Below are 27674 nucleotides of genomic sequence, written 5' to 3' on the forward strand. Positions count from 1 at the left end.
TAGCGCACCGGGGAAACCTGACCGATCTCTGAAAACCTCAGCTACGCAATATTGGCCCACGTTGGAGCTGTTTATTATATCAGCCCAGGAGACCTGGGAAAGGCGTGTGATTCTATTTTGCATTCATGTACCTAAGTGCCCACGTCCCTCCATGATAAGTCACGAAGTGCGTGATGCCCTGTGATGGCCTCCGTAGTTGAGACAAAGGGGGCGGTGTCAGAGTTCTGCTGAGAGATTCGAGATCAGGGCAGCAGACTTCAGGCAGACGAGATGGCTTCGGTGTCCACAGACAGGCCTGGCTTAGAAGGTGGGCTTCCAAGACGGGGGCTTCTCTAGACTTGTGCCGCTCTGGAAACCTGTACTTGAAAAAAAATTTTATCCGTTTGATCCTTGAACAATACAGGTTTGCACTGCGTGGGTCTACTTCTAGGTGGACTTCTTCCAGTAAATGAAGCACGGTGCTGTGAATATATTTTCTCTTATGGTTTTCTTAGTGACCTTTTCTCTGGCTCACTCGTGTAGGAATACGGTGTGGAATACACGGAACACACGGAATACATGTTCATCAGCTGAGCGTGTTCTCCATGGGGCTTCTGGCCAACAGCGGGCTGTTAGTGGTTATGTTTGGGGGCAGTCCGAGTCACACGTGGATCTTCAGCTGCGCAGGGGCTGGTGCCCCGAATCCTGTGCTGTTCAAGGCTCAGCGGCACGGCTCTGAACCCTTGGGTCCCTCCAGAGGTCACATCCATGGCTCTGACAGGCCTGAGGCTCTGCCAGCGTCCGCGGTGTAGAACTCGCCTTTACTGCGGGGTTTGAAGGAAGCTGTTCCGTCAGGCGGAGTCAGCAGATGAGGAGGACAAGGTGGTGGTGGTTTCTGAGCAGTGAGGTTAACTTTGGCTTGAAATGAAACCGTGGCAGTTAGGAGACCGTATTCTAGCTGGAGCGTTGACATGTGTTCCCACAAAGTGTGTGTGTGTGTGTGTGTGTGTGTGTGTGTGTGTGTGTGTTTGTGTTTTAAGTTCCAGTACCATTTTTAGACCAGCATCGAAAGTGCACGTCAGAATCCAGACTTCACAGAGCATAGAACCGTCCAGATGGGCGGAGGGCTCGGTCTGCAGGCCACGGTGGGGGGACTCCACGACAGTTTCTCCATCTTCCCGGCCGCCGTGGTGCCTCGGCCTAGACGCATTCGGCCTGTGCACTTGGGGAGTTGTTCAGAGTAGAACATTGTCATCAAAGGGCCCTTCTGTCTCTTAGGCTCCGTATTTCCAGTCTCAGATCCCAAAAGCTGCTCCTTGATATTGTTTCTGAAATACTTTCTAAAGGGAACATTAGAGAGAGCCTGGGAAAAAATTGGGTCCCACCAGTGTTTGTACAGTGCTGCTGTTTGAGGAAGGAGACTTTGAGGGGGTGCTGGGCCGGCCAGGCGAAGGCGTGCGGACACGGTGCGGGGCTCAGCATTTTCTTGGGTGTGGTTACCCGTCACCCCAGCCTGGGAGCCAGAGCTCACCTGCTCCCATATCTGAGTGCACTTGTGGAGGGAAGAGTGAGGACCATAGAGGGCTTGGATCATTTCTCATCAACCAAATGACACTTACCGATGTTCCTATAGAAATAAGCTGGGGTTCCGGGTTCTATGGCGTGTTCCTGTTTCCTCAGCCTGGTTTTCCCTCTCTCTTATATTTAGATCTCGTGCCTTTTTCAATAAATACTAAATAAAAAAAGCTTGTCCTCTTCTTAGTCTTTCAACCAAATCGATGGCATGCTAATTTCTGAATTTTTTTTTTCCAAACTGTTACCTGTTCTGTCCCAGAAATTCTGAAATGATTGTCTTGAGGGAACATGTCCTTTACCCCCCTCGGTCCCACTTGAAAAATGCCTTAGCAGACGTCCTTTTTGTGAAGACACTGTTCCTCCATAATTGTTATCAATGTGACTAGAGCCACAGAAGTAAAAGAGAAAGGATAAAAGTTCTGTGGATGTTGTGACGGTAAATTATGTGTGCCTGTGGGGGCGGGTTAAGAGGGAAATACATCAAAATGGAAACAGTGAGTCTTAGGACAGTGTGATTCTGGGTGTACTTTTTAAAAAAAAATTATACTTCATAGCATTTGAGAACAAAAAAGCTTCTTTTAAACTATGTTTTGCATAAATAATAAATATTAGGTTGTCTGCTTAGTAATTATCTGATAGTATTTCAAGAAATTCTCAGTGATTTTTAAATCTTTTTTTTTTTTTTTTTGTGATTCACCCAAATAACCTCAATGTTTCCTTTCTTAGCTTTTAAGATTGTATTTTGAAATAAGTGAAAATGGTGACACGTAGTGCAGGTGATAGATTTTTTTACTCTCTTTAGAACATTGCTTTTTCTAGAAATCCTTAATCTTGACTAGGAATACCGTGGTATTGACTTTTTTCTGTTTTCAGGGAAGTTATAATCATGTTGACAAATCTGGACGTACCTAAGTAGCTAGAACAGATTTGGTAATTGGAGTAGCGGAACGTAGCCCAGACATCCAGACAGACAGTGTTCCCGGCACGCTGACCGTCTGCAGCCCACGTTCCTGGTGAGAGAGAGGACGGACTGGCCTCTCTTATCCCGTTGAAACCACATGCGATGTGTGCAAGAAAGACGTGTGTGCTGGTCGGACGGGATGTAGGGTCTGGCCTCAGGGGAGATGATGTTATTCCTAGTGGACTTAGAGGAAACTGGGGTAGCCCTGGATCTGTTCCGTCGTCATGTACCAGTGGAGGGAGGTAGCAAGAAGCCAGGGCTAGTATAGACCTTTCTGGGTGCTGGGCCAAGAGGCGCGGTGATGAAGTTACACCTTGACTGAATAAAAACACAGAAGCGCAGGGACTGAATTTCGTACCTTGGAAACCTCAGTCTGGGAGGGTCCCCTGCACAAGAAAGGTCTAGAAATCATGTCAAGCTGAACAGTTAAAGGAGCTAATGATGTTTAGCGTGAGGCTCCGACAGATGGCTTCAGACTCCCGAGGGCGGTCGGCGAACGTGGAGGTGCATCTTGGGAAGACCTTCTGGAGAGCCAAACTGGGCACGTGTGGCCATGGGGTGAAGACCGGTGTCAGCGTGATGGAAGGAAGGTTTCCTTGTGGTTGGAGCTCGCCCTTAGCGCGGTCAGGTGGTGAATTCTGGAGGTGTTTAGTGGGGGACGGCAGAGGTCCGTCCACGCTGTGTGGTCGCAGCAGGAGACCTGGCCGCGGCCTCCTGAGCTTGTGTGCTGGAAGCTTCTGTTTCAGTTCCCCTCCCGGGCCGCGCGCTGGGTTGTGTGGCATCCGTCACCCAGGTACCTTTACATCAGGGTGTCAACCGAAGGCAGCAGCATTGTTTCCTTGTTTCCTTTCCTTAGTTGTTTCTGAGTTCAAAATGGACATGTGGAATGCTGATTGAATGTCTCCTTCCCCTTGAGCGGACAGCCTCCCCTGACATGCCCTCCCCAATCTTTACCTTAGCTCAGAAGCACAAAAAATGGCTTCATGTTTGTTACTTGATGTCTTCTAAAACATTGTCTGCTCGTACTGTGGGAGTGCGGCTCGGTGTGCGCCTTTGGCTCTCCTGTGCTCCCATCCGCTCAGAGACTGGCGCCCTCCTGGAGGGTCTTAGGCAGCTGTCTTCAGGAGCCTGCAGTGCGGAGGGGCAGGAGGGAGCAGGAGGGAGGCCAATGTCCTCTTCTAACAGTAGGGTGGTATGAAGGGTGGTTTGGGTGGGGTACCCTGGAGCAGCCTCAAACTTGACATCTCTAGATACCCTTGACATCTATGCGAGTATTTGGGGAAAAGAGGGATTCATCTTCATCAAACTCATGTATTTTTTTTAAAGATTTTATTTATTTATTTGACAGACAGAGATCACAAGTAGGCAGAGAGACAGGCAGAGAGAGAGGAGGAAGCAGGCTCCCCGCTGAGCAGAGAGCCCGATGCGGGGCTCGATCCCAGGACCCGTAGATCATGACCTGAGCCAAAGGCAGAGGCTTTAACCCACTGAACCACCCAGGTGCCCCCAAACTCATGTATTTTAAAAAATGAGAGTTACAATTAAAAAATAAGATTTTGGGACACACATATACATGCTCACTTCTGTGATCAAAGTCGGGCTGTGTTAGCCCAGTTTGGTGTGACCATGTGATTTGTGCGTCTGCGAAACCGTAGGCCACAGAATTCCTGTCTTTTTAACGGCAATGAAATAGCACCCAGGGGTGCAGGTCTGCCTCGTTCCTTGCCACATTTGCAAGTGTTTTTCCTTCATGACGTGTACGCGGAGTAGATGGTCTTATTTTTCTAACGTAAATTCCTAGTTGATCACCCCTTACTGACCGCCCAGATCTTTTCCTTCCTGCAGGCATAGGGGGCCTTCAGGACTTCGTGCTCAAGTCGGCGACTCTGTGCAGCGTGCCGTCCTGCCCACCGTTCATACCACTCAACTTCGAGGCCACCCCTATCGTGAGGGTCGCTGTTGAACCAAAACACCCAAGTAAGGCGACTTCATTTTTCAGCGCCTGTGATGTTCATGACACTGTGTCCATGTGTGCGTTTCGTACTTGGTTCCTCACTGTCTACACCAGCAGTGTGCGGTGGGTTTTCATCCGGGTGTGATGGGAGCGATCTCCCCGCCAGGAGTCGCTGCATACCACCCGCTCGCCAGAGGGAGTCTGAGCCTGCTTTAGGAGCAGGGGTAGTTAGGCCCCTGTGCTCCCTGGGAAGCTGGGTCCTTGTTCAGGGCAGAGACCAGGGCCTCTCTGCCTCCCCCACAGCCCTGGCACGGGGTGGTCCCCCAGCAAAGCTCCTGTTTCATGTGATGGTTTTAGGATCTTAGCTCAAGCTTCTTGCTTCAGAATCACGCGCTGTCCCCTGCAGGTTTGCTGGGTTATGTAGACGTGGAGTGTTTCCGGTCATTTCAGGAAGCACTTGCTGCTCACCCCCACACGGCCCATCACGTAGCAACCAGTTCCTTGTCTTCTCTGTGCACTGTCTGCCTCACCAGTCCCTGGTGATTCTTGTATGTTGCTTCCCGAGACAGCGCTAACCTGTATCCTCAGTGCTCACGGGTAGGTCTGTGAACCACTGCCAGCCTTGCTTCCAGGGACCCAGAGGACAGCTCTGGCAGGCGGTGGTCCTCTGCCAGGACAGAGGATGGCCCCGTCGTCCTTGCACGCAGATACTCCTTCTCGCCCCAGAGCTGGGGCCTTCCAATAGCTGGTCTCGACCTCATGTTCTGCCAGATGGCCTCAGCGCTGAGGCTCCCTGGGCCCCTAGAGCAGACACTCGGAGGACCGCATCTCTGACCTCTGGGCTCAGTCCTGGTCAGCAGCCACCTCCGCTGGGCCCCGGAGCCAGGCGTTCTCAGTGGCCGTCGCCATAGACTCCGGCGCCTGGTGGCTGCGTTGTTTCACGCCGTTCGCTCTGACGCCGGCTTCCTGTCTGGGCTTGCCCAGATCTGGGTCCTCCTGGCGTGCTCTTCCCTTGCTCTGCCGGCCGGGCTCTGGCCATCGCCAGCTGCTACCAGCCCTCGGAAGTACGCACAGTACAGGGAGTTCAGATGAGCTGGAGTTGTGACCTTTGGGTCTGGCAACCATAGCTCATTCTTAGGCCTTTCTAGTAGGACTTAATTGTTCTCTATTCCATGTAGATCTTAACATTTAAAACAGAGAGTAAAGAAAGAATTGCTCATTCAGACCACAGTGTTTTCATAGAAATGTGCAAGTTTTGAGCTCGGGCAGTCGTGCGCTGCCCTGTGCTGCTGGCCCAGCCACGGGGACTTCTCCCCAGCTGTGGCGGCAGGAGAGGGGTCCCGGGGCCCTGGCCCGGCCCATAGCAGACTCTCAGTAAGGCTGACTTCCTCTCCTTACATGAGGCAATGTGCTAAGTAGGACTTGGGCTGATCCCTTGGATGCCGGAGTGTTCCTCGTGTATGTTTCATTAGAATGTTCTGAAGTTTGTAAAAAATAAGTTAAAATGATTTAGAAGGGGCACCCAGTTCTCTTCATAATTTTAAAAAGAGTGATGCTCCTTTTTCCCACCAGATACATTGTTTTTGCTAGATTTACTGTGCGTGTTCTGGGCGGTACTCTTGCGGGCCCCGCTCCCACGTCTGTGTCTGAACTTTACACGTAGTTCTGTCTTCTTGTGTCGCTGTGAGGTCTGTCTTGGTGCGCACCGAGAATGTCTGGGAATACTTCTAATGCTGTGCTGGCCCCTGGGAGCCCTCAGCGGGTGGTTACTGCGAGTTTGCTCTGCCCTGGTCCCTTGTGCCCCTGCCCACTGCGGGCAGAGCCCCGCTCTCCGTGGATGCCATGTCTGCCGACCGCAGCGGTGGCCACCCTCCGGGACTCAGGCTTCTTAGTGCCCCACCCCCGAGCGCCGCTGGGCGGACACGGCCTTTGCTAGATCACAGGGCCCATCTTCAAACCCAGTTGCCAGTTTATATACCAAGGTTTCCTGAAATCCAGATGGTGAGTGTTTGTCATGATCTCAGTCTTTCTTACATTATTAAAAGATGTTGATTTTGTATCTTCAACGGATCATTTGGTAGAGTTTTAGGCAGGTTAGGAGGATCAGCTTCCAGATTTAATAAGAGGTTAAATAGAGGCTGTTTCTGCCAGCAAAATGACTGTCGTTATAAATAAACATTTTCAAACATTTAATTTCAAAACGTTGTCTCTGTATTCCAGGTTTTGTTTTTAAGAAAGTTTCTCTTTTGCGTGTTGTTGAACTGTCACCTTTCCCATGGAGAGAGAGATTTAAGTGTGTATGCCTTTTTTTTTTTTTTTTTAAGGACTTGGTAATTTAGTAAATGGGGAGCTGGCAAAAAGCTTTTTCATTTATTTTATTGTTCCCTTTGTGCTTTGTGTTACTCATGTTACCAGTGGTCTTTTCGCACAAATGCTTTACAGCCATGTTAACATTTCTTTGAAGGTTAAGTTCATTAACGCTGGGTAGTATCTGTAAATCCACTTAATGAGGCAAAGGAAGACCCCAGTATGCTGAAAAGGAGCAAATGAGACCGCCCATGGCCGCCCCACATGCCGGGGTGGGGGGCTCTGATCCTGTGCAGCCCACGTGTGGCTCGTGGCTGCCTGAGCTGTGTGGGCGCTGACCCCCGTCCTGCACGCACAAAGCCAGCAACGCCCTGACCTTGGCACAAGTCCTCGGCTTCTCCGTACCTGTGTCCTCATCTATAAAGCAAGAACATTCATCCAGCCACGTCATTAACGCGTTCCTACCTGTGAAGTACTTGCTGGCACGTCGCTAGTTGATACAAAGTGTTAGCTGTCACCAGAGAAGCCGTATTTCAGACCTGAGTAGGTACGGATGAACAAATCGATCTGGAGTTCGAAACCCCTGATGGCAGAGAGTTCCTGTGGCTTTGTTTGGCCTGTTGAGAACCAAGCATTGAGGATGGTGGGTCCTTCAAATGTCGATGTGAAACCAGGCTGCACAGAAATGCCTTCAGGGCCGGGTCTCTGCTGAAGCATCAAGGAGAGACTTGCTCCGCCCGAGTGGACAGTAGCTGCTGAGCACACGGGAAGGCGTGAAGAAGCAGCTGACCGGGGACGCGGACCACAGACTGTAGGGAAAAGCAGCCGTGTGCCAGCAGCAAGGGCAGACAAGAGTGTGGAAGGTTCCAGAAGCACACGTGCACAGTGGCCCTGGCCCGGAGGGCAGCTTTCTCCAGAAACGCGCAGGTCCCTCAAGCAGTCTCACGAGATTCTTTTAAATGTGTGGCCCTGGCACCAGTTTCTTCAAGTAAATACCACGGGAAGTGGTTTTTTTGTCTTTACTTGTTGATTTGGTTTTAACTCTTCTCTGGGGGAGAGTTCTGTTACGTTTATAGGTATAGAACATGGACGTTTGTGATAAAATTAGGTGGATTCACACATACGATGGTGGTAGTTTGTATTTGCCCAGTATTTGACAAAGCGGTGTGGACCAGCTTTGGGGTCCCGACGGTGAGTGCTGAGGGTTCCGTGTTCGCTTTGTGTCCTCGTGAGTCAGCAGGAGACAATTCTCCTCTCATGGCTGCATGATTGGGAGGAGTTGTTTTAGGAGTTCACTTTACTGTATTTTTCCCCTTGGTGGCCATAGGCATCGTCTGGACGTTTGACCCGTCTGCTCGCTGTACTGAGTCAGCCTTCTTCTCGTTGACCTAGGTGAGATGCCTCAGCTCGTCAAAGGGATGAAGCTGCTGAACCAGGCCGACCCATGCGTCCAGGTTCTGATTCAAGAAACGGGAGAGCACGTTTTAGTCACAGCGGGGGAGGTCCACCTCCAGCGATGCCTGGATGACTTGACAGAAAGGTAGGTTGGTGGCAGACGGAGCTGTCACGGCCCCCAAGTTGGGGGTGGTGAGGGGGGTGTGGTCGGTGTGACCAGTGGAACTTAGACCGTGGATTGTTTTTGGAGAAAAACGAAAGGCCCCTATCTCGAGCATGAGCTGTTACTGTGCTGTTGGGTCGTAGATTCAGTTTCTGATGACTGACAATTTACTTCTGTGCTGGAATAATGACACATTTTTAAGCTCGAGTCCTGAAATAGCTTCCCGTGTGAGTATCTTCCTGTAAGCATACGCACACGCAGGTCAGCAGAACAGAGTCCTACGTTGTGATCGTAGGAGCGACTGGGGCAGACTTCTGTCCTTCCCGAGGTCACCTCCACAAGGTACACCTTTGGGAGATCTTTCCATTTCTCCATCTTGCTGATGGGGACCTGTCACAAAACAGGCATCCCAGATCACGTTTTGTCAATAACACTCTCCCACTTTATTCCCAAGCTACTGTGTGTTTATCGTAGCAATTAGGAGGATACAGAAGGGTGAGAGGAGCCATTCAGTGACAGCACAGAGATCACGTCCGTGACATGTGGGCTCGCGGACCCGCAGCCTGCTCCGTGCACGCTCCGCACACACGGACCCTGTGCGGGGGCGGCGCACTGGCTCAACACGGGCCATATATTGCTGGCACAGTTTTTAGGCTTATGAGTTATATTATCCTTAAGAAAGGCCCGTACGGCTTACACCTGCAAAGAGTATTTAACAGTGCTTCTTTTCTCAAATTTTGTCAACCATGTATGTTATCATTTTAACAAACTCCCCCCGCCTGGAAGGCAACAGGTGTTCATAAACACATTTTCTGTGCTTACTAGTGAAACACTTCTTTCTGTGTTTATTTGGGATTCATTTTTCTTCTTTGGTGAATTGCCTTGTAATGGCCTTCCTTCCTCTTATTTTAAAATTTTGGGGGACCATAGTAATTATAATGATCATTATGAATAACCAACATACTTATATACTAAATATGACATGCCAGTTACTGTGTTAAATGGTATTTGTCTCATGTAATCCTTATGATGAGTCAGTCATGTTGGTAATAGTACTACCAAGTAGTACTCCTGCTGCAATACTCCTGCTACAGTACTCTGCTACAGTACTCCTGCTACAATACTGCTACAGTACTCATGCTGTAATACTCCTGCTACAGTACTCATGCTGCAGTACTCCTGCTACAGTACTCCTGCTGTGGTACTCGTGCTACAATACTCGTGCTACACTACTGGTGCTATACTCCTGCTGAATACTCCTGCTACAGTGCTCCTGCTGCAGTACTACAACTACAGTCCTCCTGCTGCTGCCGATAATGGATTATCATGAGAACAGCTCCCCAACAGCACCGTCCTTGGAATGTTATAGACACTCCTGCCAGAAGGGGAGTTTTCTGAGCTCTGTGCTTCAGTTTGAAATGACATTGTGATTTTTTCCTCCTTTAAATGTCTTAAAGCCATGATTAGTGCAAAACTGGACGGCAGCTCTTCCATCTCCTCCATGTTTGATACCATTTTCTTACAATTTCTGAAGATTATAACATTGGTTAGACAGTAATACTAATTGAATAATTTTTAAGGTATATTTTAAAATAAGAACAGTTCTCAAGAGGATTTTTTAAAAACCATTGAAATGTTATGTTAGTTTTTGGGGTCTTTGAACTAAATTATTTTCTCTCTTTGCACACTCTGCTGCCAATTAAAATCCATGTTAAATAACCTTACATTTCTCGGGCCATTAACTCCTCTTTAAAAAGATGCTTTTTGGCACTTAGAATTACATTTCACATAATGCTTTCCCATTAACCTAAAATTGATTTTAATTGATTACTACTTATTTGTATGTTTGTTTCGTCTTTTCATTTTTTCCTCATGGCTTTCATTATGGGTACTTTTTTCTCTCAGGAGGAAGAAAACTATAGTGTATATATAATAAAAGAAACTAGTTTTTTAGAAATATGTTCTTAACATAGCGCTAAAATATTTTAATAAATCAGTTTATTTTGGGAATTACTCTGTGTAAACCTTTTTAGAAAATAGCCTATCCAAATACCTGAAAATAATTTAGACTTACATTGAATGAGGCTAACAAGAGCAAAAACCTGTCTGCTTTTCAAAAATATATATACTGCTCAAGAAGATACTTGGTAAATTCTGAAGTGTTTGTTATTTGCTTTTCCTAAAAATTCCAGTTTCTAAAAGTGAGGTTACCTTCCCCTTCAACACAAAACAAAAATAATTTCCTTTGCATTGTGACCTGGTACAACAGAAGTGACCTCACGCCCGAGCACACCGCTCTCCTTCCGTGTCAGAGAGGAGACCTGGAGGCCACAGAGGGAGGAATCCCCTCTTCCCCTGGAGTGGGCAGTTAGCTGGGGAGGCCGCTGGACCAAGCGTGGAAGAGGAGGGTGGACAGGCCCATCGGGACCCAGTTAGCCAGTGTTATGTCACATGCTGTACGGTGACCCCGAGGCAGCCACATCAGCTGGTGTTGACAAAAAGTCACTGCATTCTGAAGTGCCCTGATGGCATGTCGGAGTTCAGGGCACCTTAATGAGTTAGGTGCCAGGTAGCTTGTCCTGGGCCAAGAAACAAGAGAATATCATGAGCAGTTTCATATTGATAAATTTTAAAGGAAATGGACAAAGTCCTGAAAAATCTGACCAGTGGGAAAATAGCCTGATAGTCCTATAACTATCAAAAGAATTCAAAGTTGGAATAACATTAAAGAAAATCAGGGCGCCTGGGTGGCTCAGTTGGTTAAGTGTCTGCCTTCAGCTCGGGTCATGATCCTGGTGTCCTGGGGTTGAGTCCCGTGTTGGGCTCCCTGCTCAGCAGGGGGTCTGCTTCTCCCTCTGCCCTTCTCCCTGCTCATGCTTGCTCTCTCTCTCAAATACATAAAATCTTTATTAAAAATATATATACCAATGTACCTTTACCAGATTAACAGAAAGAGGAGAGAAATCATCTCAGTGGACAAAGGAAAAAGCATTTAATAAAATTCAGCATTCATGCGTGCTCAAAACTCCTAGCAAACTGAGAATAGAAGGGAATTTCCTTAAACCGATAAAGAGTACCTTCAGAATAACTCTAGCGAACATGTACTTACTGGGTGAAGTGTTTGAGAGCTGTCTTCTGCAATCAGAAATAAAACAAAGGTACCCCCAGTACGGGTTCTGTGGAGTGCTGTACTCTCGGTCTTGGACAGCACTGTAAGGAATAAAAAATAAAGGATGTGGGAATCAAAAAGGAAAAATTAAAACCACCACCGTTTGCACATTGTTAGGGTCCGTGATCAAAGAACGAGACTGATTAAAGCAAAAATCAAAGTTTATTTCACGCCAAGCATCAAAAATCAAACTGACCGGTCAGGGCTGTCTCTTACGAAAAGGTGACGACGGTGACCCCGGCAAGTCCGCTCCCAACGTGGCTGCTCCGGACAAGGCCTTTCTGTAGATGAGGCCGCTCTGGACGAGGCCACTCCCAGGACGAGGCCGCAGCTGATGAGGTCGCTCCTCAGGGCTGCCCCCCGGAAAGGCTGCTCCCCGGACAAGGGCTGCTCCGGCGAGGCCGCTCCTCGGACAAGGCTGCTCACAAAAAGAGGCCGCTCTGGAGGAAGCCTCTTTCCTGACGATGCTGCCTCCCACAGGGCTGCTCACCGAGGAAGCCTCTTTCCAGACGAAGCCGCTCCCCGGAATGGCGCCGCCCCAGCGAGGCTGCGGCTCAGGGTTATCAAGGCCGCTCCTGGCAGCGAGGCCGTTTGCAGCGAGGCCGTTCGCAGCGAGGTTGCTGGCGTCTAGGCCGTTCCCCGCTGTGTGTCGGCGGGGCCGCTGGCGTCGGGGCCGCTGGCGTCGGGACCGCTGGCGTCTGGGCTGCTGCTGGCGTGCTGGTGGCTCCGCTGCTCGCTGCGGCGCCGCTGCCGAAGCCGCGGTGTGGGCGGGGCTGCTGGCGTCGGGGCCGCCGGCGGCTCGTCTAGCTCTGACAAGAGCTGTCACACTCTCACAGCTCTTACAAGAGCTGCTACAGCTCCTATAGCTCTTACAAGAGCTGTCACAGCTCTTTCTTCTGCTCCCGCCGACTCTCCTTCTTCTGCTCCCGCCGACTCTTCTGCTGCTGCTGCTTCCTTCTTCTTCTGACAGCTCTCCTTCCCCCTTTCGCCAGCCTCGCAGACCAGCCTTTATGGGGGTGGTTGAGCCCCGCCCCTACACAGGTAGCCAATTGAATCCTAATTCACCCGGTGGATATACCCACGCCACACCGATTGGACGTCTCCACCCGGCCCGCCCCGCCCCGCCCCTACTTCCGGGGTCCACAAGCTAGTTCCTCTGGGAGGGGCAGGCCCTTACACACATGATTATGTACGAAGAATCCAGAAGAATCTATAGAAACTGTTAGGATTAGTAAGTAAACTCAACAGGGTTGCTCTATTCAAGATTAATAGGCAAAATGGATTGCATTTCTGTATACTATTAGCAAACATAAAACAAAAATTATTTTAAGGTGACCATTTACAGTAACAGAAATATCAAATATCCAGGAATAAAACTTACTCATTTGTGGGTCTTCTGTGAAAAAACTATAAAACACAAAAGACGGTATGTACCATCTTTATGGCTTTAAAAATTTAGTATTAAAATGATGTCAGCTTTTCCCAAACTGATTATACATTCAGAGCAGTCCCAAAGTTGCAGAGCCTGACAAGTTGATTCTAAAATGTGTGTGGAAATGCAAAGGGCCAGTGATGACCAAAACCCATTAAGAAAGTAGAACAAGGTGGAGGTTCTTACTGCACTAGAAATCAAAACCTGTTACGAAGCTACAGGAGTTGGCCACGTGCCGTGCACACAAGGCTAGACAGATGAGCGGACTTGTGCGGGGAGCTCAGTTGTAAGAGGTGCTGTGGAACGGCGGGGAGGGCCAGCCTCTCCGCAGACACTGCTGCCAGCTCGAACCTCTGTCCCGAAAGCCTCGACCTCATCCCGAACTCAGAAGTCTATTCCAGGTGTACTGTAAAGTGTGGAGGGCAAAATCATAAAGTACCTAGAAGATAACAGGAGAATATCTTTGAGACCTCCGGATAGGGCAGGCTTTTTAAATAGGGTGTGAAAAGTGTGAATGACAAAGTCAAGTTTAATCATTGGAAGACACCGTGAAGAGTCAGAAGGCAAGCCACAGGGTCAGAGAGCACATTTTGTAATGTGTACAATAAACAAAGGACCTAAAACCCTGATATACAGGAAATTCCTACAAGTGAATGAGAGGCAACAAGCCCTAGAAAATGGAGTAAAGACTTGAACAGGTGCTTTACATAACAGAATCCTAAGACCAATAAATACATGAAGATATTCAGCTTATTAATCAATGAAAGGAAATTAAAACCAAAGTGAGATACCTCTACGTACCCACCAAAGCGGTTGAAATTTACAAGTGACGGTATCAGCTGGTGGCGGAGATAGGCGGTAGGAGTTCACCTACAGAACTAGTGGGAATGTGAATTTCTGCAGCTACTTCGGAATTTCATTCCATACTACCTGCTCAGGTAGGAGGTAGGTGCTTCCTCTGGCTTGGCGGGTCGACTCCCCTTTCTCAGCTAAAGATACTTAACACAAAGCGTGACAAATGTGCATCATGGATACTCACAGCAACGAACATTTAAATAGCCTCAAACTGGAAACCACTCAGACAGTGTAGTGGATAGACAAATAAATCACGATACGTCGTTACCATGAAACTCTGTTGAGTCATCTTGTGAGCAAGCTAGCTGTTCGAACATGGAGAAATCTCACAACATAATACTGAGCGAATACTGAGCAAATACTGAGTGAATACTGAGCGGAAAAAGCAAGGTTTGAGGGCGCCTGGGTGGCTCAGTGGGTTAAAGCCTCTGCCTTTGGCTCAGGTCATGATCTCAGGGTCCTGGGATCGAGTCCCGCATCGGGCTCCCCCCTTCTCTCTCCCTGCCTCTCTGCCTGCTTGTGATCTCTCTCTCTCTCTCTGTCAAATAAATAAATGTAAAAAAAAACAAAAAACGAGGTTTGAGTCTGTTGCTCTCTATACAGTCCAGAAAGCAGACCAGACTGAGCTGTAGCATATAGGGGTATAGGTTTAGGGGATAAAAGGAATTTTGAAGAAGAGACTCCAGTCAAAGTCAGGATGGGCTTGGGGGAAGGCCTGGCGGGTCCTTCTGAGGGCCAGTGGCTGACTCAGGTGACCGTGTACGTGGGCGTTCACTGTGTGGTCAGCTACAGATCGGTTGATTTTTGGTTTGTCACCTGTCCTGTAGAATTTTACAGCTAAACCTATTGAAAAGTATACATAACATTGTAGAGTTCGTTAGCTCTCTTGGAACAGAACCTGCCTGCTAACACACAAGCTTCCTTTCCAGCTCTCACATACGTTCAGGAATATGTCATGTGCGGGAGAAGGAGGTAGGAGAGAGCCTGTTGTCCCAGCCAGAGAGACTGTCACCGCTCTTCGTGTCCAGATCTCATGAAGTACTGGCCAGGGATGGCAGGACCTCCGGGTGGTGGTGGTCAGGAATGGCAGGGAGCCACGGGGGTTGACAGGGTAGCCAGCCTCCTGCACGCTCTTGGAAGTCAGTGCGGGCTCTGCGTTCCCAGGAGTTTTAGAGCCTCTGGTCCCGAGGCGCCCTGCAGGTGCGACGGTCATGGGCACGCTCCCCCTGCCATGGCGAGGAGCGGCTTTCATTCATCTCCGAAGTGATTATCGCAGGGGACTTCTCGGGAGCCTCAGGAAGTTGAAGGGCTGGGGAGGTGCACAGCCCTTTTCACCTTTAGGACATGAGGAAAGGGGGCCGGTGTCCTAGATGGAGCCATCAGAGGCTCCCAGCTCTGCAGCTGGTTTTCTTGAGTGTTCTGAGAACATGAGTGTGTTTTCTCAACAGAACGATAATTCAGAAATGCTTGCTATTGCTGAGATTTCTAAATGCTTTCCCTTTTTAAAAAATCAGGAAAGGGTATTAAATTTTATTGAACGCTAAGCGGTTTTACAGATGGTTACATAGATTGATTACTTTATTTGACATTTTTTTTTAAGATTTTATTTATTTATTTGACAGACAGAGATCACAAGTAGGCAGAGAGGCAGGCAGAGAGAGAGAGGAAGGGAAGCAGGCTCCCTGCAGAGCAGAGAGCCCGATGTGGGGCTCGATCCCAGGACCCTGGGATCATGACCTGAGCCGAAGGCAGAGGCTTAACCTACTGAGCCACCCAGGCACCCCCTTATTTGACATTTTTAATGTGCTATAGTATTTTAACAGATCTCTTAATACAAATAAATTTTTATACCCCGTGATAAAGCTGTTTGGTGTCGTGGTGAGGTTCCTTTGATGTGCTGCTCAGGATAGCATAACCAGAAAAAGAACGGATTCTGAGGTCAGATCTAAATTTGAGTCCTGGCTTCTCCACTAAATCTGTGACTTTGGGGGCGTGCCTCAATCTTCCTTACCGGGTTTTCTCCTCTAGAAAATGAGGCTAATACTAAAGACATAACGTGTGAAACACTTAGCACAGTGCCTCATACACAATAAGTGACCAGTATAAAGAAAAAATACACATTTTTTTTCTCTTTGTAATTTTAGATTTTATATCTGAATTATTCAGGAAGATTGAACTGTGGGTTTGCGTGTGCTGTCTTTGTCAAGTCAAGTAGTAAAGTATATTTTATTATTTTCTAATACCTAAAAATATAGAGGGCATGTCCCATTGTGTGTATGGGGCACCAAATACATGTTGATGACGACTTTAGCTGTCACTTTGGTGATTAGTCACAACACCTTGAATAAAGTAGTGATTTTTTTAAATTAAGTTTTTTTTTTTTTTTTTTTTTTTTTAAATTCCAGCACAGTTAATCCTCAGCGTTCTGCCGGTTCCCAGTGTGCAGTACAGTGGTTCGGCAGTTCCATACGTTACCCAGAGCTCGTCATGTGTGTACTCTTAATCCCATCACCTGTTCCACCAAGCATGTATACTGTATACTTTTTTTTTTTAATTTTTAAGCTTTTTTTTAGAGAGAGGGACAAGAAGAGAGAGAGAATTCCAAGCAGGCTGTACTGTTAACGCAAAGCCCGACACAGGGCTCGATCTCGTGACCCTAAGATCCTGACCTGAGCCGAAATTAGGAGTCGGCTGCTTAACTGACTGAGCCATCCAGACGCCCCTCACAAAGTCTATTTTAAACGAATACAGTGTAAGAAAAGATCCCTCTGTGTCTTCTGTAACGGTAACAGTAATGAACCGTAACGGCACTGAACTACGCTGACCCTTGAAAGTGAACACACTCACTGGCGAAACCAAAACTTTTCCTGGAAATAATGTTTTTTTCATGTTCTTTTCTTCCACACATGATGGTGTATTTAGGTTCCATATTCTAAAGTCAGTTAGGTTCAATTTTACCAATTTTGGTAGCATGCTATTTTTTAGGAAACCATCCGCTTACTGAGTTTTCAGATTTAATCAAAAAGAATAAAATCGGATAAACTAGATACCTGCCCAGGCCCACAGAATGTTCTACAGAACCAGAAATCTAGACTCAAATGTAAGTATTTCGAAAACTTAGTATTGGGTTCCCTTACTGAGTAGCATTTCTCAGAGCAAGGCATTGTTCTCCGGTCCCAAAGTGTCACATACAGCGTACCTGTGAACACACACGCACACCTGTATGTGTATTCAGACATAAATCCATCACGGCAGTGGCAGACGGGGAGCAGCCAGAGCCCTGGTATTACCTGGGAGTGAGCTGGACAGAAAATAAGAGAGAGCGTGCGTGGTTTCCTTGTGCCTCACAATCCGTCCGCACCACTTCCCCGAATCCACCCTCTGTGAACTCAGTTCATTTGTGAGAAAATGCAGCGTGAAACTAAACCTCATAACACGTGGAAAAGGGGACTTCTGAATGTGGTACTGGACCACGGTTCGAGACTGTATACAGTACAGGAGCCACAGGCCACGTGTGGCTATTTCACATTAAAATAAAATTAAAACTTCGGTTCCTCAGCCACACCAGCCACATATCACATGCTCAGTCGCTTCATGTGCCTATTTAAATTCAATTAAATAATTAAAGTTTCCCTGGTTACACTAGCCACATGTCGGGGACCCGGTGATGACAGTGTGTACAGAGCCTCTCCATCACTGGGGGCTGTTCTTTCAGAAGGTGTTGCTCAGACGCACTCCTGCGTCATGCTGGCCTTGCCAGGAGCCTCATGATCAAAGCCAAGTCCATTGTCATCCCTTGATGAGGGGTCCGGAAGTTCTGTGATTCTTCCTCTGTTTAGAGCGATAACCGTGGAGCTTTTCTTCTCCAGGTTCTGAAATTGCCAAATAGTATTTTAAAGAATTCATATGTCAGGTCTTATTAAAATATTTATTTTCCACTCAAAACATTTTTATCTGAGTAGATGGTTTATTTATTCTGAGAGTGAACAAAGCGGTGAAATTCGTATCTTTACAGAGAGCTCCCTGAAGGGGTGTTCCTGTTAGAGGTAGTCCTTTCAATCCGAAATGAAAGTGGTCTTTGAATTCTGATATAATGTACAGTACCGATCTTTCCTAGTAAAATCACTTTTATGTCCTGTGTTTTTGCAGAATCTCCGTTGTGTGGTAGTTCTGCGTAGGAGTTTCGAAGCCAAATAACCTTGTTGTTTCTCTTGAATTTGTCTGTAGGTTTGCAAAGATTCAAATCAGTGTATCTGAACCCATTATTCCATTCAGAGAAACAATCACAAAACCACCCAAAGTCGACATGGTCAATGAAGAAATAGGCAAACAGCAAAAAGTCGCAGTTATCCACCAAACTAAAGAAGATCAGAGCAAGATCCCTGAAGGGATCCAGGTTGACGCTGATGGGCTTATCACCATAACAACCCCAAATAAGCTTGGCACACTCAGTGTTCGAGCCATGCCCCTTCCGGAAGAAGTCACACAGATTCTGGAAGAAAATAGTGATCTGATTCGTTCTCTGGAGCAGCTGACATCTTCCGTGAACGAGGGCAGACATACTCAGCTGATCCACCAGAAGACCCAAGAGAAGATTCGCGAATTCAAAGGAAAACTAGAGCGATACCTGACAGGGCGGAAATGGAGGAACACTGTTGACCAAATCTGGTCATTTGGCCCAAGAAAATGTGGGCCCAACATATTAGTTAATAAAAGCGAAGACTTTCAGAACTCAGTATGGACAGGCCCAGCCATCAAAGCTTCTAAAGAGGCCAGTAGATACCGAGATTTGGGCAACAGCATCGTGAGTGGTTTCCAGCTAGCAACCCTCTCTGGCCCCATGTGTGAGGAGCCTCTCATGGGCGTCTGCTTCGTTCTGGAAAGATGGGACCTGAGTAAGCTGGAGGAACAAGGGTCAGGTGGCAGACACAGTCAGGAGCAAAGGGATGTGGCGCAGGATGCCCAGGGGGAAGGGGAGGTCTGTGCCGGGGGCGGCGAACAGCCAGGGCTCCAAGATGGTGGCTCTGAGCCCTCGGAGAAGAAGATCTCCCAGAAAGGAGAGCTCTCGCCCACTGACTGCTACGGACCCTTCTCAGGACAGCTCATCGCCACCATGAAGGAGGCATGTCGCTACGCCCTGCAGGTGAAGCCCCAGCGTCTGATGGCAGCGATGTACACGTGTGACATCATGGCCACCAGCGACGTTCTCGGTAAGAAGGGTGAGGACAGCGAGAAGTGCCAGGGGTGACCCCGAGGTCCCCAAGGTCAGAAAACTCAAACACGCTTACTGTGTGTTTTATAGAACCTGCATCAGCATCTAGTTACTAAGAGCTAAGATCTTTGAAAGCCGGTGCCTTAAACATTAAATCGTGACGGGTTGTGGGGGGGAGGAAACTCGTCACCAGAGGTCTTCCCCTTGCAGCAAACAGACTGTTTTGTGTGATGAGAGCCGTGTTGGACGAGGTGCAAACTGCCTGTTCGTGTTACCCCCCAAACCTTTGCGGCGTTCTCTCTCTCAGTCAGTCTAGTACCCAGAGCCCTTCTGGAAGCAGTCAAGGAGGGCGGGGACATTCTCACACACCTGATACAACAGGGCTTCTGGAAGACCGTTATGGGGGCTTTATTCGTCCCTGACCATTACGTCAGATCCTACTCCGACCCTCCTCTCTCCGGAAGAGGATCCTCTGGGATCCCTCGAGACTCGTAGCCCTGGCATTTAGTGGCTGCTGACAGTTAGTCCTTGTCGCTGAGATGTCTTTCCCTTCCCCCATGAGAAGGATGTTCTCACTCAGCGATCAGGGAAGATCAACACGAGAGCCCGAGCCCGGGGCTGGGAGCCGAGCCCAGCGCGGGCGACTCTCCCGCGGGCCCAGGAGCTCAGAAGGGCGGCTGAGCAGTGGTTGAGAGAGTGGACCCCGGTGACCCGGTTTCCTCTAGCGCGGAGGTCCTTTGAGTCGATACTTGGTTGTTCCACATTCATTTTAGTAAGGTTCTTTTACTGATTCATTCCTAAAAGCAGATACCTAAATTGTTGGGGTGTTTCTCCCCCAAAGAAATTCAGGCCTGCCTCTGCGGCAGGGCCCTGAGGATAGGGACGGAGCGGCCCCAGCAGCGTGTCGGGAACAGCTGGGTGGACCAGCCCCACGGGCTTGGTGATGTGGGACCGCTCAGAGCCCGTGTGTGCTTGAGGGACACCTGCGGGGAGGGGGGCACGGGTCCTGTGCAGGGGTCTCAGCCTTATTTGGATGCAGCGTATCGTTCACGGCTTGTGGGACCCACAGATGAGTCTGAGGAAGCCAGTCAAGACCATTCCCAGCTGTTGCCCATCGTCAGCGAGAACTTTCCCGACTCACGAAGGCAGAGGTGGAGTTAGGGTCAGGGAACCATGAAGGAGACCCTGACAGGTGCCACCTCCCCCCAAACGCCTCCGTTGACGGGCAGCTCACAGGCTCTCGGTGATGAGGCGTCACGGTGCCTCTCTTGGGCGGGAGTCTTGATGCTGCCCGTTTCCAGCCACGTGGGCCCCATCCGTCCCTCCTACGAGCGGTGGCCCGCCCTGTGCCCGAGGAGCACATCTGTTCTCTAGTGTGTGTCCGGCAGGGAACTCTCTGGAGCCCTCGGCTCTGCTTCACGGTGGGGTCTTTTGTGCCCTTTCGCTGCTGTGTCGCTGTCCCTTGGGCCATACCTTACTTCCTCAGCATCCCGCTTCAAGCAGCCGTTCGAGGACGGAGCCCCGCAGGCGTCCTGACCGGCGCGGAGCCCAGACGTGCTCTCGCCTCCCGGGTGTGGCCGCGCTGTCCTCGCGGCGTTTGGCGATTGCATCCCGTCTGTGACTCACGGCGCGTCAGGAGCGGCATCATTTCTTTTTTACATAAGTTCCATCTTCCACTTGCCCCCCGGAGGCAGAATCCAAATTTTGGTGATTGACTAGACTACAGAAATTTGTGTGTCGTCCCACAAACGCCTCCATGACGTACGAGTAGACTGGGTCTGCGATTCCTCGTTTCCCTCGGGTTTTATGTAGATACGCAGTAGGACGGGAAGGCTTTTTTGTGGGGTTTTGGGGGGGGTTTTTTTGTTTGTTTTTTTGTAATACCAAGAGAAAGTCCCATCACCGCAATCTTAACACACGGATTCTTTTTTCATTTTCTTCGTGTGTCTTTCCTTGCCTGGTGAGACCCGAAACTCTGTGAGCAGCGAGCGGACTGTTTCAGTGGAGGCTCCTTCATGTGTGTGCGTCCCCCGATGATCCGTGTTACCCACCACACAGGAGAAGTAAGCGTAGGCTGATGAGATGTTGTGTCAGAAACGCCACGCTTCGCCAGAGGCCTAAATCACGCTTGTATGAATATGTACAAATCTTTAATATTTTCTTAAAACTGCAGGAAATTACCATATGGCTTCCGAGTCTGCAATTTCTAGAACCTGGGGTTATTTTTCGCCCCAGAAGTTCACTTGTTGGCAGAGATTACCCATGATTTCTCAGAAGGACAAGTGTCGTGAGGACCGTGAGGTACAGGCTCCGGCCCCAGAGACGGAACCCGTGTACGAGTTCGGGGACCTGCTCATCTGCGTCTCGGCTGTCTTGGACGCGGGTATCCTCTCTCCTGTGTTTGCTCCCGGGCCACGGTCTGTTCCCTGATCTCCTCACTGAGGACAGTGCAGGACACACGTGGGAGGGACCCCAGCCTCCCGGCTCTTCTCTATTGACTCTGCCCATGTTTGTCCACAGTGTGGGCATGTCTCATCCTTACCTCGAAACGAACAGAGAAGATCCTTTCTGGTGTCGTCAGTTGTCATTAGTTGGCCCTTTAATTCGGGTAGAGTCAGCGTAACACCCTGCCTCTCTCCTGACGCCTTTTCTTCTTCCGTCCGCTGTGTGTGTCCCCCTGGAGCAGCGTGAGGACGCAGCAGCCTGCCTTCCCTGGCCCAACGGATTCGTGTTGGAGCTCCTGTTCTATTTCGGGGACAGGGAGGATCTCTGCTCCTTTTTCTCTCACTGGGACCATTTGTGGCTGGTATTTCAGACTCGTGTTATTCCTGGATGGAATTGCATCTTCGAGTGTGTTGTCCTAAAACTTGTTCTGTTTCTCCTCCTTTGTGTGGTTGAAATGGTCCTCCTGAAAATCGTGGGTCCCGTACATCTGTGCCTGTCCTTCCCTCTCCTGCGCTCCTGGGGGAGTGACGGGAACACGGGTCTCCTGCCCGAACTGCCGGCTCCCGGGCGTTTTCTGTTGGGAGGAGCGCTCGTCCTTGGCTCTCAGAGAAGGCAGATGTCCCACCTACCACAGGAAGCCAGGATCGGCTCCGCATTTGTCAGACCCAAACTCCAGGCAGACTGCTGAATCATCCCTGTTGAGTCAGTGCTCCGTGCCCACTTTCCCGTTTCCGGTAGGAAATCAGCACCAGGCCCCTGCACGTGACCGGGCAGCCCTAGGACAGGCCCTCAAAACACCCCTGTGATCCTGTCCCTTTCTCCAACCTGGCTGTGCACCTGGCGCGTCCCAGGAAGAGACACGTATCTCGATCAGGGGGATTTCCCTTTTCTCTCTTAGGAGCAAAGTCAGTCTTTGCCTGGCCTGCTCCCGGCACACGGTCCATGGTGCAGGGCCTCTGATCCCGCGATGTGTCACCCGTGTGGGGGTTGGTTTGTGCGTGGCCTCCATACTGTGGCCACTGGCCGGCCTTCTTGATACATTTCTGGAACCTGTGCCATACCCTCCGCCTTTGACATGCTCTGGAATCGTTCCCTCCTGAGCAGGTGTCAAGCCCTCATCCGTGTGAAGCTGCTTAGAGACGAGGGCCTTCTCTTCCGTCCGTTTTCTTGTTGCTTTGAGAGGTTCTTCTGTAGTGATGGTCACGTTCTAGCACCCAAGGTCCACATGGCCAGCTGCTCGCTTTCTCTGTTTTCCTTCTTCTTTCTAAATCACCACCTTCATCTGGAACAAGAAACGAGGCAGCCTCTATGTTCCCAAGGCCTTCGCTTCCTGCCTGGATATTCAGGGATCTTCCAGGCTTTGCTGGCGGATGCTCTGAATTCTCCAAGAATTGGCACAAGTAAAAAGACAAGTTTAGGTCTTTTTTATTGGGCCAAATGACTGTCCTTGGTCTCTTTTAAAAACTTAATTCTTTCTATGCAGACTTAAAACAAGAAATCCTTTTGTAAGTGGATAGAATTGCTCACAGTCAGGTTGGGACATTCTGCGGAAAAAGAGTCATCTCAAAATCGCTTTACCTGGGGAAATGACGCCAAGAAGACAGCTTTCTTTACGCATGAACTCTGCTTTCTGAAAGGTGTGGTTCGGTTCTCATTTTCTACCCATGAAAATTACCTTCGAAGATAGATTTTTTTTTTCCATGTAGAATGCAACTTTTAACTTTTTTAAGTTTTTTTTTTTAATTATATTTATTTACTTATTTGAGAGAGAGTGTGAGCAGGGGGGGCAGAGGGACAGGGAGAGGGAGAGGGAGGATCTCAGGCAGACTCTGCGTTGAGTGTGGAACCTGACACGGGACTCGATCTCACGACCCTGAGCTCACGACCTGAGCTGCAGCTAAGAGCTGGACGCTCAGCCGGGCATCACGCGGCGCCTTTGCTGTAACTTTCAGCAGCGGACACTGGAATTCGTTTGCGTTTGTGACTGTCCCCTGAGGAGCCAGCTGTCTCTGTATTCGCTCTTCTAACTGGACAGCTTCTTTCATTCCGGCTCCTCATGGTTTCCATCTTTGGCAGCAACTTCATGTATGAAAAATAACTTTTCCTGCTAGTTCTAGAGTTTCCATCACCGCGTGGGCTACAGCGGTCCTCCCTGTGTTTTTACCCTCAGGGATAAATGCTCTCGTTGGGAGAACACACATGCCTCACCGCGTCAGAAACAGCCTCAAGAAGTGTCACCCTTTACTGTTAAAAACCTCTTCTCTTCCAAATGCAGGTTCTTTTTCAATTTCATCAGCATCTCGTAATTCATTTCAACAAAAATGTATGGACGTGTAGAGATGCTTGTGCTGTGTTAAGCATAATTCCTGCTTTGAGAGGTGAGTTAGGTGACAAAGCCTAATTATGTAAAACAGAAAGCACAGCAGAGCTGAATCAAGTGAATAAATGTGGTCTTCCAGTGAAATTTTTTTTTTAAAGATTTTATTTATTTATTTGTCAGAGAGAGAGAGGGAGAGAGAGCGAGCACAGGCAGACAGAATGTCAGGCAGAGGCAGAGGGAGAAGCAGGATCCCTGATGAGCACGGAGCCCGATGTGGGACTCGATCCCAGGACGCTGGGATCATGACCTGAGCCGAAGGCAGCTGCTTAACCAACTGAGCCACCCAGGCGTCCCTCTTCCAGTGAAATTTTATGAGAAATTGGGATTAGCAAAATTCGGAACAGGGTAGACTTTTTGAAAGTGATGGTTCTTTGAAACGGGCTGTGCTGGCCGGAATAATCTGGATGGAGTTGAGCAGCTAAGTGTGAAATTGGCTCTGTCTGTAGCTCAGCACTGAGGACTGCGAGGGGTGTAGAGAGGACATGTTCCTACTTGGTTTTCTAGGAGCTTCTGCTCAGCATGACCTCTAGCCCTGGACGGCTGGTTGGTTGAAGGCCACTGTGCAACCTTGCGCTGACTCACAGGAACTCGTCTTGTTGAATGTGGGTCCTCGCCTCGTCACCCTGATTCTGTCCCAGTATTGATTAGCCTCCTGTCCACCTCGGATCTGATCATCCTTCTGCACCCGTGCATGGCCGGCAGTCATCGGAAGGGCACAGCACTGCAGTCGGGGCGCTGACCCGTCGTGCCGGCAGAGGCGGGGGGGCAACTTGCTGACACACTTCCTGCACACTCGGGGCCGAGTTCCTCTGTAGAGGAGCCCCTGCTCCCCGCCGTGTCCACAGCACACTGTGGCCCCCGTTCCGTGGAGGCCCATCTGCATCCTGTCGACCACAGCTGCCTGATTTAGCAGTCCGCTCGCTCTGCGACATGAGGGAGAGGGGTTGGTGTGACCTGGTTTATAAGAATCGCCAGTGCCCACCGATTTCTCTGCGTGTGTGTGTTCATTGAAGTTACACCGCAAGGGTTACCAGCAGTAACAGAAACCACAAGATGAAAGCAAAATCTTCCTTCTTGGAAATCAGTGTGTCGTTTTCCACTTTCTTTTGCAATCTTTGCCCATTAACAGTACCTTTTGCATAGCCATAACGGTAGAAGGAGTGTGATGTTTTGCTTTTTACATTTATTTCTTTTATAAGCTGCCTCCACTTGGCTACTTAGTATTCGCAGAGTTCATTTTAACCTCTGCATAACGTCCCATCCACTCGTGCTGTAATTTACTTCCCATCATCCCCAAATTGGAAATCTATATTGTTTCCTGTAAGAGAAAACATTGTTGTGAACAGCTGCTTCTTTTCCTAAATTCTGGGGGGGATAAAAAAATCATACCTTTAACTACCAACCTTCCAGCTCGAACGGCTGGGGTCTCGCTCCCTATTACAGATGAAGGAAACACACACTCGAGAATGTGTAATGCCACCCCGGAGCAGAACGGGTTCGGTGACGCCAGATGGCGAAGAGATGGTTTTGATCGTAGGATCCCACAGCAGACCCGGTGGGGCAGGTGACTGAGCGGCTGTGAGTCCTGAGCAGCTCGCCACTGTGCGTGGGACTAGGCGCGCCGTGGGGTGGCGGACGCTGCGTAGGGACCTCGGATGCGAGCCGCGGCAGTGAGCGCCCCCGTGTGGCCGGGTGCGCAGCGTCTGTGCTGACTATCCCGTCCTGGGTGGCTGCCGGGGTCACTTGATCACATTCAGGCCTTGAGTTCGGGCTGGGACATTCTTGGCGCGGTCTTTCAAAGGCCAGCCCTCACCAAGCTCTTCCCATCGGTGCGCCTCTTGGTTGCCATTTTTTCCCCGGATGGGTGCTTGCTCTTGGGGCCTCGGCCGCAGCACAGCGGCCACACGCGATCTTTGGGCGCATGGACAGGAGCACATGTGGGTTGAAGGGGGGTTGGAGGAATCGCAGAGGCCACGTGCTCGTGGGTCCTCCCGGCTGCGGCTGCCACAGTGTCTCCGGGAGTGGACGCGTCTGTCTCGAAAGCCACGTGCATTTGGAAGGTTCTGTTTGGAGCCGTTTTCCTCTGTTCGGTGACCCATCACTGTGCCCCAGTTTTAGGATTTAGTGGAATTCAAATTGTGTGGCTCCAAATGACACGATTGATTACACTCAGCCTCCACTGCAATTACTGATCCGCGCCTGCTGGCCTGACCCCCGAAGGAAGGGGAGGAGCTGCCGCCACGGTGGCACAGCCCGGGGCTCATCCCCGCCGGTCCAGACCGCTGCTTCGTGCTCCGCAAGCTCGCTGGGTCGAGGGGACTCGTTCACACGTGCCGGCTGCTCTTCTAAGGCTTCCTCCCTCCTAGGAACTGCAGGCGGATGCGTACGGCCTGCGGGAGACAGACCGTCACTGTGCTTGTCTCCGAGCTTCTGGACTCTACCCAGAGTGTCGTGTTCCATTCTGGGCGCTGCATACCAAGAGCGGGGAGAGCAGGTCACGGTGGCCCAGGTAGGAAAGGGTCAGGGTAGAACAGGGAGTGAAGGGCCTGTCACGGAAAGGTGGGGGGTGTTCAGGGCAGAGGAGAGAAAGCCAGATAGCCATCTTCGAGGAGCTTACAGGCTGCTCTGTGCCACAGGGATGACACTCGTCCCGTGTGATGGAAACTAGAACTGACAAACTAAAGGGGAGAAGATCTGGGGCTGGCGAGTGGCCCAGCGGGGAGAGTGGCCCTGACCTGGCCTGGGCCATGCAGGACGGGTGAGCTGGAGCCGGGCCCACAGGATCCCTCCGTGATGGATCTTGGTGACCCTGCCACTCCCTTCTGACCCTCCGTTCTGTTTCTGTAATGCAGACTTCCGGTCCAGACAGCGGGCAGGGCTGGTGTTTCATCCCGGGGGTGCTGCGTTGGAGGGGTCAGGCTGCATGGTGGGGGTGCCCAGGCAGCCATGGTCAGCATGGGGCTGGAGGGTGATGGGGGTTGGCAGGGGCAGGTGTACAGACAGGCTTGGCAGCCCAGGTGTGGCCTCCATCGTTGGGACACACACAAACGATCACTGATTCAGCTCTCCGCAGAGAGAGTTCAGAGAAGCAGACAGAGCCTCGGCGAGTGCTTGGGGGGGCATCGGTACTGAACAGTTGCTGCCGACGGTCAGAGGGCCAGGGTCCGAGGGGGGCGATGCTGATGCCGCGAGAGCCAGCAGCGGCATTGGTCAGTGGCTTCGCGACCACACAGAAATCATGAGCGGATGGGAGGAGGACACTGACCGTCTGAAAGTGATGGGGCCGGTCAGCGAGGCACGTCACTTGAGCCGGGCCCGTGGCAGAGCCCCGGTGTTGCAGTGAGGACCTGAGCACTGGGGAGATGGAAGAAGGGCGCAGAACGTGTGGGAGCGAAGGGGAAGGCTGTGCCTTTCAGCACTGCCAGAATTGCGATCTCTGTGGTTTTCAGCTAAGCCTGGAGGTGAGTTTGACCCGTTAGAGTTTTTAGGGTTTTTTATTCTAAGGCTGCCCCATGACACAATGGGCCTCCTGCCTTTTGTTTGCCTGGGTCCTTCCTGATCCCCACCACCAGGGGGACGTCTGAGTCGGAGGAGCCCGCAGTCAGAAGGCTGGCTCCGGGTCCCCAGGTCCTCGTTGGAAACAAGCAGCCCTGGGTGGGCGCAGGCACCCCGCGTCATGCCCCCGGCACCCAGGAAGGGAGACCTGGGGGGCCCGTGCTGGTACTCAGAGGAGAGGTCTGCTCTGCTCAGCCACAGTATCGTAAACCTTGAAGGACGTGTTCCTAGATCAGCTGTGCAATTAGAGCCACTTTTTCTAAGTGGTCTGTGAACTGGGAGGCTTTAATGA

The 27674-nt window shown here is 50.1% G+C and overlaps 1 protein-coding gene across 1 annotated transcript in view; it reads left to right on the top strand.

Moving 5' to 3' along the window:
• LOC111152685 (elongation factor like GTPase 1) overlaps positions 1–27674 on the top strand; it is a 117079-nt gene that overhangs the window by 80660 nt on the left and 8745 nt on the right. The window contains exons 16-18 of the mRNA XM_022511252.1: positions 4361–4492; positions 8169–8316; positions 18018–19000. Of these exons, the coding sequence (XP_022366960.1) occupies positions 4361–4492; positions 8169–8316; positions 18018–19000 (1263 nt within the window). The remainder of the gene's footprint in view (positions 1–4360; positions 4493–8168; positions 8317–18017; positions 19001–27674) is intronic.

This window comes from Enhydra lutris, unplaced genomic scaffold (genome assembly GCF_002288905.1).
Source record: "Enhydra lutris kenyoni isolate GAN:26980312 unplaced genomic scaffold, ASM228890v2 scaffoldscaffold29, whole genome shotgun sequence".
Classification (NCBI taxonomy): domain Eukaryota; kingdom Metazoa; phylum Chordata; class Mammalia; order Carnivora; family Mustelidae; genus Enhydra; species Enhydra lutris.